The sequence below is a fragment of the Phocoena phocoena genome, chromosome 8 (assembly GCF_963924675.1).
Source record: "Phocoena phocoena chromosome 8, mPhoPho1.1, whole genome shotgun sequence".
Classification (NCBI taxonomy): domain Eukaryota; kingdom Metazoa; phylum Chordata; class Mammalia; order Artiodactyla; family Phocoenidae; genus Phocoena; species Phocoena phocoena.
This window is the reverse complement of record NC_089226.1, coordinates 57854343-57876335: the sequence shown is the minus strand read 5'-3', so window position 1 is coordinate 57876335 and position 21993 is coordinate 57854343. Positions and strand designations below refer to the sequence as shown.

The following is a 21993-nucleotide window of genomic DNA, read 5'->3' as shown; positions in this document are numbered from 1 at the left end:
AACAATGCAGGAGTTGCAGGATAATTATGGCACACTTCTTGGAGCATAGCACTTTACAAAGATTTTGTGGGAAGCAGTTTTGTTACATGCCTATGCAAGTAAAATTAGTCAGAAATCTGCTTTTCTGTGATGGTCAAAATGGTAGTTAGGGGACAGATTGGGATAATAGTTTTTTTTATTAGCCATAAAAGCTATCAGAGGGCTTCCCTGGTGGTGCAGTGGTTGAGAATCTGCCTGCCAATGCAGGGGACACGGGTTCGAGCCCTGGTCTGGAAAGATCGCACATGCCACGGAGCAACTGGGCCCGTGAGCCACAATTACTGAGTCTGCGCGTCTGGAGCCTGTGCTCCGCAACAAGAGAGGCCTGCGCACTGCAATGAAAAGTGGCCCCCACTTGCCACAACTAGAGAAAGCCCTCGCACAGAAACAAAGACCCACACAGCCATAAATAAATAAATAAAAATTAAAAAAAAATTTTGGCTTGCACACACAAAAAAAATGCTATCAGAGAACATTTTTATGTTCTGAAAAAATATTGAAAATTTGCTACTTTCAGGTTATTGGGAGGCATGATTGTATTACTGCAGGCACAGTGCATGAGGAGGGCTCCCTACTTCTGTGAAAATATGTCATGCTAATGTCACTGGCCTGCACGGCTGGTGCTAGTCCACTATACCCAATCAGATTATGTGGTTTCTTGGCAACTTTGATGGGGCCCACATGTTTATTTGTTGTTGTTGTTTTTAATATGTTTGTAACCTTAAAAGCCAGTGAATTTTAAAATTACTATTATTTCTAAAATACATAAAACATGACTGCAAATTGTAAAAGTCAAACAGAAGTATACATTTATTTATTCATGTGTTTATTTAGCAAATATTTATTGAGCACCTACTACATGCTTGGCACTATTATGCACTAGTGATACAATGCAGAAAATGTCCTCATGGCCCTTATATTCTACTGGAATAGAAAGACAAATAAATACAGAAAAAATAAAATACTTAATGATTGTAATAGCTAGGCAGAGAGTAACAGGATATTATGATAGAATGTAATAGAGGGAGGGGGGAAACCTGGATAAAATAAAGGAATGAAATATTCACTTAATTAAAAGAATGGCTTACAAAGCTGATTTATTTAACAGATGTTTTTTTCAAGGCTTAATGTTTAGAGTAAAATTATGAATGTTTTTATTGTATTTGACACATGACAAGATCAGTGCAATGAAAATGAAGCTTGAGAGCTGGATGAAGAGTTGATTGTTGGTATTTGAACCATTTAAAACTAGATGCCAGACAATAACAAGTGTTAGCAAGAATGTGGAGAAATTGAACCCTCATACATTGCTGTAGGGAATGTAAAATGATGTGCTCACTTTGAAAACAGTGTGGCAGTGCTTCAAAAAATTAAACGTATTTACCCAGCACTTCCACTCCTAGGTATCTACTCAAGTGAATTAAAACTGTGTGTCCACACAAAAACTTGTACAAATGTTCATAGCAGCATTATTCATAATAACCAAGAAGGTCTATCATGTGATGAATGGTTAAATGATATGTGATGTATCCATATGATGGAATATTTTTCAGCCATGAAAAGGAATGAAATACTGATACATGCTACAACATGGATGAACCTTGAAATGTTATGCAAAATAAATGAAGCCAAACACAGAAGGCCACATGTTATATGATTCCATTTACACAAAATGTTCAGAATAGGCAAATCTATAGAGACAGAAAGTATATTAGTGGTTGTTAAGGGATGAGTTGGAGAGTCATGGCTAATGGGTACAGGGCTTCTTTTAGGGGTGATGAAATGTTCTAAAGTTGGATGGTGGTGTTGCAATTAAAAACCACTGAATTGTACACTTGAAAAGGGTAAATTTTATGATATGAATTCTGTTTCAGTAACAAAAACCTTAATGCTTTATATATTTCAAAAAATTATTGGTGACAAAATTAAAAAGTCATCATCTGTTATCATTCTTTGCTTAAAAAGGTGTTTCATATTTTTTGCGTATACAAAGGAGATGCTTTTCTGTTTTCAGAATTCATAAGCTGCATACTCTTGGGAAACATCTTTTAATCCCTCTGACTCTTAATTTCCTCATCTAACAAATGAGAATGTTGGTACTTCATAAAGTTGTATTCATTTTTTTCTAAGTGCTACGTTTACTATCATTTGGCTTGGGGGCTGTGATATAATGAGGGATTAGCAGGAGGCAGAAATAAAAACAGTTATAGCTAGAGTGGTAGTTGGAAAGGAGAAATGTTCTCTGACTAGACCATGAGCTCTGTTAGGACAGGGACTGTTTTTTATCCCTTTAGCCCCTGTGCCTAATATATTACCTGGCACTTAGTAAACTGTCAAAGGAATGATAGATTAATATTGCACGATGGGGTTATATGTCGTCTGCTATACTTTATTTACAGATAAAATTAAAGTCAATTTGGATTCAGAACAAGCAGTGAAAGAAGAAAAAAAAGTGGAGCAACCTCCACTGTCTGTCACTGAACCAAAGCTGGCAGCCCCTGTGGGCCTGAAGAAATCTAGCAAAAAAGCAGAGCCTGTTAAGATGCAGCAGAAGGAAAATAAAAGGTAGGAAAATTTTGTTACTTGTGGGGGAAGAGTGTCTCTGCTGGGGGTGAGAAGGTCTTTTTGGGCTTATTGACAAGCAGGCAGTTTTCAGCTGAGCACTAAATCCTACTAGGGATAGCCTTAGGGCTACAGCTGCATAACCAAAATGAAGAGAGAAGCTCCATAGCTTGTCTAGTGAAGCAGAACTTGAATCAGCCAGTTCAGATGATTTAGAGCCCAAAGCCAGTTTTTTGGGCCCCATTGCATTTAAATTGATTGTCTTCTCCTTTACTTCATTTTATATTTGTGGACATGGCATAAGCGTGCCTGATTGTATGTCTCTGTGTCTGTTTTTCACCTCAGATTGCCAAATGAGGGGTTACTGTTTCCAGTGAAATTTAAGAGAAAAAGTTCTTTATTTTCTTTTTATATCAATGAGTTTATTTTTCAAGTGGTAAAATGTAATTAGAAAAGAAAATAAAAAGCACACAAGCTGTTAAAAATGAATCCAGGAATTTGAGACACTACCTCATAGTTGGTAGGAGCTAGTCTGTTGAAAGAAATTCTAAAGGACACTGTCAGCACTGATAGGCCCAGACATACTTGACTTTTGTGGCAAGATTGGGGCTACGCTATTAGAAAACATCAACAAAATGCTGACGTTTCAGAGGGTCAGAGCTCTCTGTCCAGTGGGCCTCACCTCCTAGGAACATGTGATAGGGATGGATTAAAATGTTTCTAACCATGGGTACGACACTCGCTGTTGATGGTTATTGCCAGGAATGCATTCAGGATTTCACCACCAAGTAGGACATTAACTGTATGTTTTTAGTAGATGCCCTTTACCAGATTCAGGAAGTCTTTTCTATTCCTAGTTTGCTGAGATGTTTTATGAATAGGTGTTGAATTTTGACAGATACTTTTTCTGCATTTATTGAGGCGATCGTATGGTGTTTCTGTTAATGTGGTGGATTACACTGACTGGTTTTCAAATGTTAAACCAGCCTTGCATTCTTGAGATAAACCCCACTTGGTCATGATGTATTATCCTTTTTATATATTGCTAGATTTGATTTGTTAATGTTATGTTAAGAATTCTTTGCATCTATATTTATGGGGGCTATAATCAGTTAATTTCTTGGCTGGTAATGTCTTTGTCACATTTCAGTATCAAAGTTATGCCCATTTCATACAATCAGTTGAGAGGAGTTTCCTCCTCCTCTGTTTTCCAAAAGAGTTTGTGTAAGGTATGTATTGTTTCTTTCTTAAAAGTTTGATAAAATTCACCAGTGGACCCAGGCTTGGAGTTTACTTTGTGGGAAAATTTTTATTATGAATTTGATTTCTTTAAATAGAGCTATTCAAATATTCTTATTATTTTGGGGTCAATTTTGAATGTGTTTTTAAAGGAATTTCATCTGAGTTCTTGAGTTTATTGGCATAAAAATTTTTATAATATATATAGCCTTATTCTTTGAGTGTCTATGGAATCTGTAGGTATCACTATAGATTTCTTCATTCATTCCTAACATTGGTAATGTATACTTTTCTCATTATCAGTCTTGTAAAAGTCTTACTAATTTTATTAATCTTTTCTTGAAAAATAACTTTTACCTTTTAACATTTTCTATTTCATTGATTTCTGCTCTTTATTATTTCCTTCTACTTATTTTGTGTTTAATTTGTTATTTTTCTAGCTTAAGGTAGAAAAATAAGTTGATATTTAGTTACATAAGAAACAAGATTGAAGGTAAAAACTATGTCTTGTACTTATTTGTGTCTATAACACACACTAGGCCCTTGATAAATTATTGTTGATTGTATGAATAGTGTGGTGGAGTATCCAGACAGAGGAGCTAAATAATGTCAAGATGGATCTAGGTTATTTGTCCAGTAAAATTTATCACATTGTATTTTATAGTTAGTGGTATTTATACCCATTTTTCCTGCCAGAACTTCTTGAGAACAACGGTATTTTCTTGATCTTTGCATCTGAGCGTTTAGCAAAAAGCCTTTATGTAGGTAGTAGCTGCTTATTTAATGCTTGTTGAATGATTGAAAGGCCAGTAGGGGAAGTAAGAAGGAATTTGGAAAATTTTTCAATAACCTGGTAAGTAGCTTACAGTGGTCTTTAGAGAGCTAGAGAAAGTTTTTATTCTGTTTACCCCATGAAGTGACCTAGCTGTGGTCAGTTAGCAGAGTATCCTTATGGGTCTATTACGACTCTTACTTTCTACCCTCTGGAATTAAGATCATGAGTTATGAAGCAAGGCTGATAGTAGCACATGAATACTTATATTTTTATTTTGTGTAACATGCTTAAATTATTCCCAAACGGCAACAGGAAGCAAGTGGAGGTATCTGATGATGAGACAAAAGAAACTGAAAACATGAAGAAAAAGAGGAGAAGAATCAAACTTCCTGAGTCTGATAGCAGTGAAGATGAAGGTGGGCATTGCTAATTTTTCAAATTTTAATTTTAATTTTTGGCTAGTGGGATTGTCTCGGTCAATTTGGGATGCTATAACAAAAAATACTATAGACTGAGAGGCTTAAACAACAGGAATTTATTCCTCTCAGTTCTGAAGGCTAAGAAGTCCAAAATCAAGGTGCCTGCTGATTCAGTTCCTGGTGAGAGAGCTCTCTTCCTCATTTGTAGACAGACACTTTCTTGCTGTATCCTCTGTGGCAAAGAGAGAAATCATCTTTCTTGTGTCTCTAATCTCATTCATGAGGGCCCTATCCTCGAGACTTAATTATCTCCCAAAGGTCCGCCTCCTACTTCTATCATATTGGGGATTAGGGCTTCAATATATAAATTTTGAGGGAACACAAACATTCAGTCCACAGAAGGGTCAGTTCTTATTATGATGATTTTAGGCTCAAGGAGCTAAAAAGTTACTTATTATGGGTTACAGTGACAATAGTAATCCTAGCACTGAGAGACACAGTGTACCTATTTCTGTTTAAAACCTACTTTAACCTTTTGACAAGAACCATAATCTTCTGGTAATTTGTCAAAGTAGCAAACACAAAGGGAAAGAGAATAAGGATTATTATATAAGGACGTTTTCTTTTTTAAAAAATAAAATGGAGCTCTTCCTTTGGGTACCTTCATGTGAATCTTATAAAATGGGTGATATTGTAGGCATCGGGGTATTGGTGGTGTTTTGTACCACATAAGTAAAACCATGCTAAGATGAAGAATCTGTATGGTCATTGTTGAGAGGGAATGACACTGTGAACCCTTCCAGTTTTAAGTTGTAGACACTGTTGTACAATAAGCAAACAGAATAAGGGCAAGAGTCTTGCCTGAAAAATTAATGTGCCTTTTAAAAGAATATCAGTTATTCTAAGAGCCAGTATCAAGTATCCTTCCCAAAATGTGTAAATGAATGTGTACAGAAAAAGGAGGAGACCAAAGAGAACAATACCTGGGTTGGACTGATATGCCAGATGACTTCGATCCTGAAAAGCCTGGTTTGAGAACCAGTGGTGAAAAGCTTGAGCTGCTGTGATTGATTCTCCATGAATTCATGGCCTAATGAGTATAAAACATTTTTGGTAATGGCCAGGGGAACTATCATCCAAAGGGATTCAGCATCATATAAAGGTAGACAAAAGCAAACAAACTGACACTAAAAAGAGATTAAAGAATAATGAATGCAAAAAAAGGAACCTGCTATGCTGTTGAAGGACAAAGCTAAACTTGTTAGACTCTACTGTTACCAGAAACTACTTTAAGAAGCACTGAAAATGGTAACAGAGGCTCCCCAAAAGTGGGGGGCTATTAGCTCAAGTGAGTGAAAAAACAAATTATATATACAGGTGACAGTAATGCATATACATAAGAAATTGTACAAGAAAGTTGAATATGTCTGTGGCAGAGGTACATCTTTGACTCTTCCATGGATTTAGGGTTTCCATTGACTGTGGAATGGATAGGGATAGGGTATTGTGAGCATCCCAATGGAGCAGTTGCTATATACTCATTCCATGTCATTTATCAAAATGCTTTAACCAAGACTACAGAAAGGAAGATTCCCAAGTGTGTGATGAAACAACCATCAAGGAACATTCTGACTGGTTAAGAGTTGAAGGAAATAGAGGCAAATCTATGCAGACACACAGGAAAATAACTTAGCAAGTAACTTAGGAATGTGTGCTAATTGGAACAGTTTTCCCTAAATTCCAACCAGGAAAAGAACTTGAAGAAGATTCTAAAAAAAGTCTTTGAAGCCATCATCCTAATGTACATTAAAAAAGTAAACTAGATACTCTAGTATTAGTGAAGGAGTCAGCTCTAAGTCAAGGAATTACTGTGGTTGATTGAACACTCTTTACATACTTCTGAAATATTCTCTGTAGTTCTGATCCTTAGCTCACAAAAATAATACCCTTAAGTGATTAGAAACATGAGTGGGGTTATTTAGTTTGGAAGGGAGAAGAAATGTGAAAGAGGTGGACAACCTATAATAGCAGATGATATAAAGCAGAGGCTTTCAAATTTTTTTTTCTGGCAAAGATAATTTTTGGCATCTGACTAAATTTATAAACTTTTGCCATTTTATTCCTAAATTTCTTCTTTGTCTCAAAGCCAGTGGGATTTCATTTTAAACATTCATACAGTCTCTAACCTATTATTGTTTTATTTCTGTTACACTATTAGTTCAATATGCTGTCTTCAGCTGGAAGTTAGTACATGAGCAGCAGGAGTGGAGGAAATGGCAGAGACTTTGCAGTTAGACAGACCTGGGTTTAAATCTTAACCTTTACCACTGACCATGTGACTTTAGGCAGATTACTTAACTTAATCAATTCCTGTTTTCTCGTCTCTCATATAGGGATGTTATCACAAACTGTGCCGGCCTTGTATGAACATTAAATAAGATGCTGCGTCAAAAGTGCCGAGACAGTGCTTAACATAGAGTCAGTTTTCTTATTATTCACCCCACTTTTCCTATTGAAATTCAGTAAGCGTTTAATGGTAATAAACACGCTTGAAAGTACCTTCTCTCAGAAAATTCCCGTCAACTTCATATCCTTAACTCTACCCAAGGGACTGTTCCTTTCTCTTTCTCCCTGGCAGAGTCATAAGCACCTTTAGCAGTTCTATTGTACATACTCCCTTTGTAAAGCAAGAAAAGGCCAGACCCAGAGAGAAACAACATTAAGAGTACTATCTATATTGCTAGGAAAAAGTTTTAAATGGTATGTTTCAGTCCTTGCTACCATTTTCAGTCCTTGCAAATTGCTTATAGAGAATGTTAAGCAAATGACCCACCCCCCCTTTTTTAAAGGTTAAAGGAAGCTATGAATGATTTTCAGGAATCCTAGTTACCCATCTCTTCCAGAAAACTCTCTGATAAACAGTGGTTACATTACTGGATCCCTGCAATTAGTTTTACCACAGCTCTTATGCTGCCCCAACAAAGGTTGCTTTCCTGGCGTGAGTGATGTTTCATTCCTTATGGTTATGTCACTAAAAATATATTGAGGGAGAATGCTTGGCTTGGTAATAAAGACTAAGGTAGACAGACATGGATTCTAGCATATGAATGTGGGCAAGTTTTAAAAAAGTCTCTTTGAACCTCAGTTGTATCAATATAAAACAGAAATAGTAACAGTGATTTTGTAGGGTTATTATGAAAATGAATGATTAATGTTTGTAAAGCCCAGAAAATTCTAGTTGCTTTCCCTGTCCTTCCTTTCTTAAAATATTTTGTTTAAAAAAATTTTTTTAAACAAAGTAATACATGTACACAATTTCAAAAATCAGATAAAATACAAGTTTTATAATATATAGTAACGTCTCCTGTCAGACTCACCTAATTGACTGATGCTTCCCTTGTCAACTTTTTCCCATCTGCCTTCCATCTTCCAGGGATTTGTTGAAATTTCTTATTCATTAAGAGCTCTTGGCTCCTCTGGTGTTCTCTTCCCCATTATGAGAGGGTTACAACATGTCTTTCCTTTATTATCGTTATAATGTTTCTCTTTGGGGGTGTGTGGAAGGGAGAAGGAGGTATATGCTGAATCTTCCTTGACCTAGAAGCCCATCATCCCAAATTTAGTTCAGAAAATGATTCTTTTCCTTTATTTAAAAGAAATTATTACTGTATATTCAGTGCTAGGGAAATCATGGTGCCTCTGCCTGTGTGGAGCTTAGAGTCTGAAGGTGAAGTGTAGATAAACAGTCCATACAGTGCAGTGAGAGGGGTCTTAGAGGGTGCCACTGGGATTGTGTTTTTCTTGGTTAAGTCAACTTGTTACAGAACTGGAAATAGAGTAAGAACTCTTAAACTTATTACTGAGAGTACTCAAAATTCCTTTTTTTTGGCATCCTCACCACATAAACTTCACTCCCACCACTGTAACACATTGTGACACAGCTTTCTTAATAGCTATACCTTCAGAAAAACGTGTGCTTGGTTCTGTGGTTTGACTGGACTTTTGCTTCCTTGAGCTCCCATCATGTTCTAGCCTCCCAGAGCTGGTTAATAGCTGGACCACTTTCCTTTTATGTTTTTACTTCCTAGAGCTTATAAAGTTTTGGGGCCCATTTCATACTTGAAGTGTATATTTTATTGTTTCTTTCTGGCTGTTGTTCTGCTTCACCTCTTTAGGTCATTTGGCCTTGAACCCTCCACTGTCATAATTTTTAACACTGACCTAATCGGTTGGGAGAATTTCAGATCCAAGACTTGTGCTAAGAATTTGAATACAGCCAGGAGATTCAGGGAGCAGGTGAGGCTAAGCAGCTTACCCAGTCCCTTGACCAGCAATTTCTTTGTGGTAATTAAGCAATAGGTCAGCTGAGGATTTTCACTTCCTCTCTTATGGGCCTTATACTATTTCTGGAACTGTTCAGAAATGATGGGATCCCTCTGGTGGTACTGTCGTTTCAGGTGGTACCACTTCCATAGCAATATTTCTCTCCTTAAAATATTCTTTCCTGCTAATCTCAGTGTAGCAACATAAGCCTCATCAGTGCGGCAAGTGAGAAGTAGTTCCCAAACACATATTAACAAGCAAGTCCTAGTTGTTAGAGCTGTAATTGTGATCATTGTGTCAAAGATGATTTCCCCACCCCCCAGTTTATGCTCTTAATATCAGCTGGAAAATTTCAGTCTAACATACATCTCAAGTGATGGCAAATAATCCTCAGACCACAGTCACAAAATCACTGTTAACTATTATTTCTGTTTTATACAACTGAAGTTCAAAGAGATTTTTTTTACAACTTGCCCACATTCATATGCTAGAATCCATGTCTGTCTGCCTTAGTCAGGCATTCTGCCTCAATATAATTTTAGTGACATAAGCATAAGAAATGTGGATGCGTCAGTGTATTTTAAATATATTTGTAATGGATTTGTAGCTCTTCAGATGAAAGGTACTCACATTTGGTATAATCTGAGGATTATCTCCATTTACTTGATCTTAAGAGAAAATGTCTGGCCCTGAGTGGTAAGGTAGCATGGGATAGTTGGAATAGTAAGGCTATGGAATCAGACTGACTGGGGTCTAAAACTTCCTGCCTCAGTTGCAAGCTCTGTGCCCCCGACAAGTTAACTAACCTCTCTGAACCTCTGTTTACTCAACTCTAATGTATGAATAATAGTATTAGTTTCTTAGGTTTGTTGTGAGGATAAAGTAAAATAATGTAAGTGAAATACATGACACATGGTAGATGATCAGTGGATATATATTTTTTTTGATCAGTGGATATTTATAAAACAGCTTCATACTTTGACTTATCTATAAAAGTAGAAGCTTAGCTAAGATGATCTCTAAGGTATATTCCAGCTCTAATAATTCTTGATTCTTTGATTCTCTTTGTATGAAAATTAATAAAATATGTATTTTAAAGATATTTATAGTTATATAATTGCAGAGTCCTTGGTTGTCCTGAATTACTGCTTGCAAAATAACCCTTTGTTAGACATGGAAGTTTAGAGAGCCAGTGGAGAAGGCATTGTACCAGACACTGCTGTAGTTCTCTTATCTAAGCTTGTTTCCTTATTTCAGTCATACCAGACTCTCCTGGGGCTCATGAAGCTGAGTCACCATCCCCACCTCCTCCTGCTTCTCCATCTCCTGAACCAGTGCCGAAGACTGAGCCAGAGCCTCCTTCTGTCAAGGTACAACTTTACTGGGATGTGTCCTTTATCGCCCAAGGATAAAACTACTCTGCTACGTTAGTTCGCTGCTGTACACTTCACAGATGTCAGTAACCGGCTCCTGTCTCGTCCTGCTCTCCTATAGGTAGTGCAGAATGGGCATTCCCTCTCTTCTCACCTGAAGAGGGAGTTCAGCCATAAGGTGTCATCTCAGGAATGTGGCCAAAGTCAATCCTGGGAGCTCTTTTGTTTTTCATTCCCTCCAGCTTTAGGGCAGCTGTGCCACCCAACTCCTGTTGGCATTGTGCAAAGTGAGGTCTTGCAGCAGAGTGTGTGAAAAACAGAGTAGAACAAACAACTTATGCAGATTTGTTGCTCTTCCAGAGAAGGGCTGCAAATGGGGAAATACAGTTTTCAATGATCTTCATCTGGCTCTTGTCTGCTTCTGTTAGTGTAGATAATGAAGGACTGAGAAGATGGGTGGGTTTTTTCCTTTATGAATATTAGTTTTCCTTAATTCATTGTGTTAAGACTCATTTGCACTGATTTCCTCATTAGCTGAAGAGAAAATGGGGTGGACGACCAGTGGAAAGAAAAGGAAGTTGGTATAAGTAATACCTTTTGATACTAAATTAGACAGTTGTAATGTTGCAGTGTCAAGATTGAACTAGCAGGTATCCACGGCAAGGGTGGATGCCGTGGAGACCTCTGGTCTGGTTTAGAGGCCTTCCCTGAGTGCTTCCATAGTATCTGTTGTGGCTTTCCATTAAAGCCCTTACCACAGTGGATTGCAATGGTCTGTTTTCTTTGTCTCTCTCCTCCACTAAGGCCCTTGTCCTATTGGTCTTTTTAACCTTGACGCCTGCACTACCCAACAAAAGTTTGTTGACTGAATGAACACAGTTCTTTGCTCAACATGCTACTTTTCTTCTCACAGTGAAGTATCAATGAGCGTAACTTGTCTATGGTTGGGCTGATACCCTAAAGGGAAATTTGTAGATAACTTGTTTAACTTTTTATCATCATAGAATATTGGAGGGTGATTGTTATAGAGTAAAAAACTTTTGTCATTTTTCTCTGTAGCTTGATTGGTCAATTTAATGTCGTATCCTCTGATCTTCCTATGATCTTTTAGGGCTCAAGTGGAGAAAACAAAAGAAAACGAAAACGTGTGCTAAAATCTAAAGCCTTTGTGGACGAGGAGGGCTGCATAGGTAAGAAAATTTTTTGACTCCAAATCCAGAGATAGAGTTATTACCATGGAGAGCACCTTAATCCCTTACAGAGCAGGGTGCCTCAGACTTTAATATGCACATGATTCATTCCCAGGTGGTGCTGGGCTGCTTTCCTGTGGCCCACACTTTGAGTAGTGGAATATAGGGAACACTACAACTAAAGTCAGAATACCTGGGTTTCTGTTTGGGTAATATGCTTGAGATCTTGCATAAAGGTCACATCATCTCTGGTGGGGAGTTTCTTGATCTGTGGAGTGGAGGGAAAATACCATTTTGCCTACATGTGGGATTGTTGTGAAGATTCATGTGAAGTAATATATTTAAAAAACACTTTCAAGATGGAAACCACAATACCAATTTTAAATCATAGACATTGAGAAACATTTGGGGTTTTTTTGAATGTTTGTTTTATACATTTGAACAGTGGAAAAGAAGCTCCTATAGAAGACTAGACTCTGAAGAGAGTGTCAAGAGTCTTCTTTGTGTTTTGTCCCATTTGTTCTGTAGAGGGGTCTGACTCTTCCAAATCACTTTCTTTATGTTTCCTGCTTGTAAGCCATGTTAGGTAAAAGCATGTGCTTTTTATGGAGGCCTTTTTATGTGCTTTTTATGGAGAGGGAAATTAGAATTCAGGCCTCAAGTCATTGCTTGATTCTTCAGCCATGTTTTAGCTTGTTCTACCACGATTGACCGACTTCTGTGGGGCTTTTAAGATTTAGCACTTGAGGCCCGATGAGATGTTCAGATCCTGGTACTGTCTTTTGTGTTTGTAAAAAGTTGTCGGTTTAGGCTCTTCAACCGCTTGTTAGTGAGATAGCCGAGAATTGTCATTTCTCCTTTCCTGTGGCACCTGCCACACGCTGGCTCTCCTAGAGAAGTATTTTTTCCCTTTTTCCTATTTTTTCCCTTTTTCCCTTTCTTGATTTTCCTTTTCTGGGAAAAGGAAAATCCTTTCCTTTTCTGGTTCAAATTTTTGTCTTAAAAAGATTGATAGACTCTGAAGAATCAACTTTCCCTAGGCAATGTGGTTGTTAAAACTAGTGAAGACCTTTCATCAGACTTGAGCCCTCTCCCATTCCCCACCTCCCACTCATCTGAAAAGGCCTCAGCCATTTTAATTGTAGCATGTGATTGGGAATAAAATTCCTTACACAGGAAATATCTGTCTTTTCAGTGATAACTTTCTTGTGCCTATGAATTCTGGATTTTGGTCTTTTTTTGTTTTGTTTGTTTTTTGCTTTTAGTCTTCTAGCAATGAATTTCAAGCCTCTTGGTTTGACTGTTAATGGTAATTTACATATTTACTGTTGAATTTTTTATTCTTTTTTCTTTTAAACTTAAGAGGACAAAAGCATCAGTGCCAGTTTTTCCCTCCTGCTACCCCAAAAGAAAAGTGTCAAAAATATCTTTATGGGAGTTCATTGGGAATTTGGGGCTAATTACCTATTACTTTGTTCAAAACATAGTACTCAAATTTTGGCCAGGTATGGGATGTGAACTTTTTTGTACTCCTGTCTCCAGACAGGACTATTAAGAGCCTTGGATGCAACAATGAAAACTGTGCTCACATAGCACATTTTTTTTTAAGGTTTTTAGTCCAAGGTCAACCTAATGAATCTTGGCTCCTGTAACCAATAAAGGAGTTCTGCTTTCCTCTCTCTGCTCAGACTGTTCCAAATGTACCAGCACAGGGGGCTTCTCCTGTCCTGTGCTGGATGGGAGTTGGTCTGTGGGCTTAAAAAGCTGATCTTTCCCTTTCTGTGAGTTTACTACAGGGACTGGGGAGTTGGGCCCCTGAGATAAATTTGGGGTGGACTTCTGGACAGGGTGGATTTCTAAGAGCAAAACAGTTGAGTGGAAAAGAATTCTTCTACCCATGCAAACTGGGCCTGTTTTTATGGCAGCCCAGAAAAGTGGCGTGTTGTTCAGCTAAAATAAAGGTCCTGTATTTTTAAGTTGAAATCTCCTTTGTTCTGTAGTTTGAAGTAGCCACAGCTTTGAATATAGAAATGCTCCTTTTAGCCCTTAAGGTATATACAAAGTGTTCTGCTTAAGAAATTCTGTTGGTGCTGCCCTGACTGGTTTTTAACTCCCTCAAGCAGTGCATTGCACAGAATCGGCAATGAGACAACCAGTGGTTAGTCATGAAATAATGAGCTAATTGATGCTGAAGTTTAATATTACAGACATGCCACCATTTGAATACATAATATAGCTTATGGAGGAGCAAGTCTTGTCTTTTCTATATCTGTAGGTGGCTCTTTAGAATTCCCTAATTTGAGATATTGAGTAAATAACAGCTCATAATTTTGTTCTAAAATCCAGTTATGTAATGCTTTTGAAGTTGCATCAGGATGGAGATGATGTTCTGGGATCATAATTGTTGAACTAACAGGTATACTATGGAAATTCCTGAAGTATCTTAGAGCAACATTTCTTAAACTTTGTTGAGTAGATGCATTACTTGAAGATCTTGACAAAATTCAAATTCTGATTCAGTAGGCCTGGGTTAGGACTTGAGATTCTGTGTTTCTAATAAGCTCATGGGAGATTCTAATGCCTCTGGTCTGTGGAGCCTTAAGATCTTCAAGAACGCTTAGTATATATTTAAAGCTTACTAGTGTTTTTTTAGCCTCTTAGTTGACAGGGGTCAGCCAAAGTGACTTCTAGGCTGTTGAAAGTAATGACAAATCCTAGGAACTCTTAGGGAGGGGACTGTTGATTATGCAACCTTAATAAGAATAGATGAATAAGGTGAAGGAGTACTCCACTGGTTATAGCCAGTTGACCTCCAGCGTGGCCCATTGCAAGAGGAAAATATAGCACTGAAGAGTGCTTGCCAAAGATTACTGGGTGTATTTGTACATTTCGTAGGGCAGCATATCACCTTTTACAGGGGAGCAAAGAATGGTGATTCTCAAGGTGTGGTCCCCAGACCAGCAGCATATCAGCATCACCTGGGAACATGTTAGAAAAGCAAATTCTTGGGTCCACCCCAGACCTATTGAATCTAAAACTCTGGAAATAAAGCCCAGCCATACGTGTTTAAATGAGCCTTCAGGTAATTCTGATACACATCAAAATTTGAGACTATGTAAGTGACAGACTAGGTATTAGAACACAGGTGTATTTGATTCCAAAGCCTATGCCTCTAGAACAGTTCGGCGGTTATATTTTATTAGAAAGAAATGATCAATAATCGAGAGCTTAAAACTATCATTGTATGTTAATGGGAAAAAATACCTTTCACTTTACTCATTTGAATATTATGCATATTAGGTTACTCTATTCAGCTAAGAAAAGGTGTTTTCCTTTTTCCATCATTTGCTGAGAAAGGATTTAGATGACGTTGACTGTACAGCTGCTGCATCTCTCTAAAGTCACAGGAGGGTGGCATTGTACTGTTTCTTGCAGTTGGTGTGTGCACTGCAGTAGTATTGAAGAGACCCTCATCAGTTCTGGGACATCATTGTTGGAAGCGATTGTCTGTGCCTGTGCCCTTTGGGGGTTCCGTATAGTGACTCCTCACTGGTATAATTTTTTTTTAAAGTTTCCAGTGGGGAGGGATCAGTGAATTTTATTGGTAGGAGAAAAGACGCAATACACCCTTGGCTGACAGGGAGTAAAAACACTGGGAACTTTTTCTCATTTTATCGTTGTCCTTCCTTAAAACTATCAAGTTTGTCATCTGACCAAGTTTGCTTGAGATAGTCATTCTTCATGATGTAGACCATTACTAAATCCTGGGTCACTGAGAACCAAGGACTGAATAGTTGAGTAGCTAATCTCCAGTTCATAGTGGGTGACATCAGGATAGGACTAGCCAGGAGGGTCCATGGCAATGAGTCTGGCTAGGTAGGATGGGGACTGGCTGGTAGAGCAGAGCTTAAGACCAGGAAAACCAGTGATGGAAATGGCAGGCACTGTGGGTCAGGGAGGTGAGACTGAAGAAGTCAGTCAAAGCCTGGAGGTAGAAGTAGGTGTTTGAGATGCAGACAGTTCTGATGTAGAGCTCCACAAGTTAGCTAAGCATAGACCAAGGCCCAAATGCAGGATTTGGGCAACCACATGATAAGGGCCCACTTAAAGGCATGGGGCATAGCAGCGATGGAGTAAGGGTGAATGTTGATTTTGAGCCCCAGCTAGAGGCTGTGTGAGCTCAAAATACTGCTTCCTCCCTGAGGCGGGTTCTGATCTCCCAGCGGGATTGAGCTGCGATGGTCAGTGAGCACACCTCCCTTGGTCAGTGGGTCTGAGGGGATTGGAGTGAACCAGACATCTCATTCTCTCTCGAGAGCTGTGTTCTAAATGACTGAACCCACTCATATCCCATTTTTTTCTTTATTCTTCCAGTAACTGAAAAGGTCTACGAGAGTGAATCCTGCACAGATAGTGAAGAAGAGCTTAAGATGAAGACTTCCTCTGTACATAGGCCTCCCACCATGACTCTGAAAAAGGAACCCAAAGAGGAACGAAAGGGCCCAAAGAAAGGAACTGCTGCTCTGGGCAAAGCCAATAGACAAGTGTCCATTACTGGCTTCTTCCAGAGGAAGTGAACTGCCATCTCTGTTAGGTCTAGAGATGTGGAGTGGTCAAGGGACAAGACCAAGACATACAGACTCTCACTTACTGTGTAAGTTCATCCAGTACCTCACCTCATCTTTATCAAAAGACTGTTTTTCCATCCTGTGAGGTTTATACAGCTTCTGGTTTTCAACAAAAAGGAAATCACCTGGAAGCAAGAGGCAAAAGAATATTTCAAAAGCTGTTATCTTCCAACATTTTTTAAGCACAATTTTGACCTGTCCAGGAGAAGAATTCATTCCAAAAATAAATTGGAACAGGTTTCAGAATTATCACTGAAGCCGTTAGTGGCTAATCCACTGTGCCCTACCCACCCTGTGCCCTTGTCCATCCATTTATGGCTCAGGAAGTGATCCTCCTTGTTCTTTTGTATTTTGTGGACTTGTGTGGGTATTCTTTTATGCCTGGATTTTACTGGATGTGTTTACCACTTCCCCATCCTCCCTTCCCCACTACCACACTTTTGTGTGAAGCATTTTCTGTAAGTCTTTTAAATCTTGGTTGGACTAAAGGCTGAAACAAAAATCTCCCGGTAATCCTCTTTTCCTCCATTATGAAGTACACTGACACCTGGCCACAGACCAGCACATTACTTGTGTTCTAGCCCTTTCACAAAAGCTCTTACTCTCGAGCCCTTTATTCGCAATTAGTGGTTAGGGAAAAACCTCAGGCAGAGCACAAATAGAAATGTAATGATGTATTCAACCCCACCAGAAATTACTTAGAGTCAACGTTGATGACATTAGAGGACTTGTCATGTTGCTGACACAGGCTGTGCTTTATACTACACTTGGTGATTTTTGTCTCCTCCTGTCTCTCCCTTTCCCACTCTCAGTACCTAGAGAGGGAAACCCATACAGTGAAATGAAGGCTAAAAAGAGAAGTCCCTTCTTACATGCAATGTACAACAGTTAAGTAAAATTTCTCCTTTTCAAGGAAACTGAATGTTTACCAGGAAGGTAATGAGGAAGAGGTAAAGCACATTGTCTATTGATGCTGCTCCTCTGTATTTTTAACTTCCTCACATGCTTAGAAGTACAGGCTCCCCAACAAGAGATGGAGAGACTGAGTCATTGGTAGATCTAAACATTTTCATTTGTTACTTATGGAAAATCATTTATTCCAGTGATAACTTGGAAGCACCTTCCTTTATGGCTGGACAGTGAGCTCAGGGGATGGAGGTGGTGTGGCGGTGACCTTGCACAGTGAGCTCTGGGGAAAGGAACACAGGCTCAGCTGCTGGAGTGACTCATGACTTAACAGACGAGGGACGTCTGACTTGCTTCTTGCTCCTTCTGCCTTCGCCTGGTGTATGTCGTAAGTGATGCAGTCAGCCGTCTACTGTTTAAGGTTAGGATTGTGACTGACCTTAGATTAATAGGAGCTTCTTTAGCAACTGTCACCCAGGGCCCTCCAGCCAGGCACCCCATGGACTTGATTAAAACCAGAGGTTTGGGAGATTAGTCCCAGCATTGCATTACGTCTACAATTTGAGAAGGCTGAGGCTTTGTGCAGCAAGCTGAATAAAAGTTGACACATTCCAAACTCCTTTCTTTTTAAAATGTAAAAGGATGGAGAGAAGGGTGGAAAGGCTGGATTTAACTTTACAAAAAACTTCTGGAGAGGAATCCCTTTTAAATGGTTATTTTCGCCATTGCCTCTAGTCATTTTTCTAAATAGAAATGGAAAATTAAAGAAAAAAAAAAGCAACAATCCAGCCTTTTTAAAAAAAATTATCATGCTGGGATCTCTAATTAAATCACATTTTGAATTGGAAAACTCTGGTGCTCGTGGAGTTCTGTCTTTGCAAGCATAATGCAAATCCTGTGGTCACTGTGCCCAGTATGCTGCCTACACTCTGAGCCGTCTGCAAGGCTTATTGAGTAGTAAGTGCTGGCTGTTTCCTTTTTGTAAAAAAAAAAAAAAAACTCTACCATGTTATCCACATGAGTTAAATAAATTTGAGAAGTTGTTTTAAAACAGTGCTTCAAACTGATTGTCTGATGAATCTGTTACTTGACAGGATGGCAACAGTGTGTATGCAGTTATTTAAACTCTGAACAGGAACAAGGCTGGTTTTCAGTTTATATTGTTAAAACTGCATACCCATAGTCTGAGATGGACAAGTTATTTGCTGTCTTCATCATTTTTTCAGTCCTGTGGGAAATCTTAGATTCAGCCAACCTCATTTTTTAGTTCCTTTAGAAGAAAATCTAGTCCTGATCTTGCACATTGTGTTAGTCTGGCTTCACCACTTGCTGGCTCTGTGACCTTGGGCAGATTTCTAAGCCTCAGATTCTTTATCAAAATAGAGCTCAAACAAGTTACCATGGGCCACCAAGAGTGAAGTAATGTGTATACAGAGTAAATTCGGCACACGTAGGTGCTCTGCAAATGATGGCTTCCTTCTTGATGTCATAAATGATGCAGTCAGCCACGAACTTCCTGAAATGTTATCAAGGATATGACCCAGATGTTACACTCTTTCAAAATATTCATTCTGGTTGTCAGTGTGGTCAAAGAGGGAAGATAGTTACCTTATTTTATGAAAGGTTTTAGAGAGTATATTTTCTTATTGAGAGAAAGTGAGATTCGTAGACGGCTATATTTACTATTCATTAAAACATTTATTGCGTATCTCCTATATGTCACGCTTCTGTCCTGAGCACTAGAAGGTAGAATCCTAGAATTTGGCACTTGTCCTCAGGAACTAGTGGAAGGGACAAGAAAGTAAAGTGAAATCATAGCATCACATGGTGAGTGCAATGATAAATAAGCGCAGGGTCCTCAGAGAGCTCATAGGAGGGGGGGTGTTGAGGACATCTTCCTGAAGGAGAGAAAGCCAAGCAGTTTTTCTGAAGGATGAGTAGGATTTTACCAAGCAAAGAGGAATGGAAAGGATTTTCCAGGTAGAGGAACGTGACTTTTGGGGAGAAATGGACTATTAGAATTTGGGAATAGGGAGGGAAATATATTGGGAAGTGAAGTTGGGGTCCTGCTAAGGAGTTTGGATTTTATTTGAAGACTATGAGGGCCAATCAAAGAATTTTAAGAAGAGGAGTAACATTAGAAGTTGATTTTTATTTCAGCGTGACAGCTGGCATTTTCTTTGACTTTGTGTGCCATATAGGGAGTGTTTCTACCCATGCTTGCCCATCGTATCTTAGTTCTAGTGGTATTCAAATTAAAGTTCTAATGGAATTAAAGAAAAATGTTCTGGCTAAAGTAAGACTGCTTAATTCTGGCAGTCAGGTAGTTGCAGTATTTTCCCTTGCCTCCCCCCATCAAAGCAGCTTTCTCTAGCAGAAATGATTTCAGTTTTTTAAAAGTGATTTCAAAAACTGATAATTCTTCTCTGACACTCTCAATGATATGAGCCTCTACTCATTTCCCTGAAAAAAAACGGAGGAGGACAAGTGGAACAGTTCTATTCCTTTTCTTTGTTTCTCTAAGAAGACATTAGTTATTATACAGGAGAGAGCTGAAGAGAAGGGCCATATAAGGAAACGAAATAGTTGCTCCAGGACCTGAGTAGAGTGAGTGCATAATAATGTATTTGCCAGAAACGTACTCTGTGTCAAGACTCGTTTTGGTAAACTTGTCTCCTTTCATTGGTTCCGGGATCTCAGTATGCTGTAATGCAGCTTTTTACCACCACAAAACATTCTGGGGCTGCCTCGTTTTGTTGTGAGAAGGCAGTATTGCTTTTTGAGTTATTACCCTGGCGGCTCTGTAAATTAGCCCATGCTGTCACTATGCCCTCTCTGAAGGGCACGTTGTACCCAAATGACTGCATTTAGGATGGACTCTTGCCACTCCCTGCTGCATGACACTTCTTGCCATTTGTATCTGTGTCCAGTTTTTTTGTGTTCTTAAGTGTCGGCCACCCACAGATTGCCACCCAGGCTCTTTAGCCTGAGAAACTTAGAAAGGCTACTGATCCAAACCCACCTTAACTCTAGAATTCCCCCTCATTTCAAACCCTAAATATCATGTGGCTCCTCCGCCACCTCTCCCCTTTTTTCTCATTTGCTTTTGCCAGACTCCTTGTTTCTTGAGGCTTCACTTTGGCTTCTCCCCCTCTTTTTTTTTTTTAATATTCAAAGTTCTTCACAGCTAGTCCTTCTATAACTTCTTTTTTTTCAGTCTTTTAAGGCTTTCTTTCTCAAGGTTTTTATGTCGTTTATTGAACTGCTCTTGAAATATGGAAAAACCACATTGTTTAGCATCTACTTTGGGTCATTCGAATCCAGAGGGTCAAACAGTTGTTGAATACTAGTTATGTTTAGTCCTGGATAAGGTACTTGAGGGATTGAAAGAGCTCAGAGGCTATCATTATGGAGTGGAGGACAGGCACACTAAATAGCGTTAGATAGCAACTGAGATGATGCTTAGATGAGTGGTAAGAGGGGCTTAATTCAGAAGAGAACCTGGATAATCATAATGGGCGAAAATTTATAGTCCTGTGTAAAGAATAACAAAGAATTTAAGACAAGAAACAGGCTAAGGAAGGTTCACCATTTTAGTGGATTTTTTAAAAAATGTTTATTTGGCTGCACTGAGTCTTAGTTGCGGCACGTGGGATCTTTAGTTGCAGCATGCGGGCTCTTTTAGTTGTGGCATGTGGGATCTTTAGTTGTGGAATGCGGGCTCCTTTAGTTGCGGCACGTGAGATCTAATTCCCTGACCAGGGCTCGAACCCAGGCCCCCTGCATTGGAGTGCAGAGTTTTAACCACTGGACCACCAGGGAAGTCCCTTTAATGGATATTTATCTAGCTGTTTGACCATCACCATTTACACAATCATTGTATAAGTAAACCATGATAAAGTGAATCCTTAATGGGGTTATTTCTGCCCTACCTTAAAAATGAGAGTATTGACAAGATAGCAAGCAGGTACCCAGTGTTATTCCAAAAGGCAGTTTACAGGATCTACATGCATGAATTCAACTCAGTTTTGCACACACTCAACAATTTTGACATACTGGGGAAGCAGAGTGCTGTGATGGAAATAACACAAGTTGGGAGGCAGAGGGCTCTGGATTCAAACCCTGTTTAAGGCACTGACCTTAGGTGAGACACTTATCCTCCGAGAACTTGTTTCCTCATCTTTAGAATGAGCTATACCATCTACCTTAAAGTGTTGTTTTCAGGCTTTAATGAAATGTTGCATGGGCAGTCATTCCCTAGTATTCTGACATATATTAAGCTAACACAAAGCAGGATAACTCATATATTTTTGCGCACCTACTATGTACCAGACACTGTTCCAAGAATGTTAAAGGTATTAGCTTCTTTTTTTTTTTAATAGATTTACTTTATTTATTTATTTATTGGCTGCGTTGCGTCTTCCGTGGCTGTGTGCGGACTTTCTCTAGTTGCCGAGGGCTTCGCATTGCAGTGGCTTCTCATTGCAAAGCACAGGCTTCAGTAGTTGTGACACACAGGCTCAGTAGTTGTGGCACACG

At 38.9% G+C, this 21993-nt stretch overlaps 1 protein-coding gene across 1 annotated transcript in view; it reads left to right on the top strand.

Annotated features, from left to right (window-relative positions):
• Nucleotides 1–16497, top strand: part of POLD3 (DNA polymerase delta 3, accessory subunit) — a 39424-nt gene extending 22927 nt beyond the window's left edge. Inside the window, exons 8-13 of the mRNA XM_065882131.1 lie at nt 2439–2604; nt 3252–3254; nt 4928–5031; nt 10615–10727; nt 11842–11920; nt 16295–16497. Coding sequence (XP_065738203.1) covers nt 2439–2604; nt 3252–3254; nt 4928–5031; nt 10615–10727; nt 11842–11920; nt 16295–16497 — 668 coding nt within the window. The remainder of the gene's footprint in view (nt 1–2438; nt 2605–3251; nt 3255–4927; nt 5032–10614; nt 10728–11841; nt 11921–16294) is intronic.
• Nucleotides 16498–21993: the final 5496 nt, after the last annotated feature.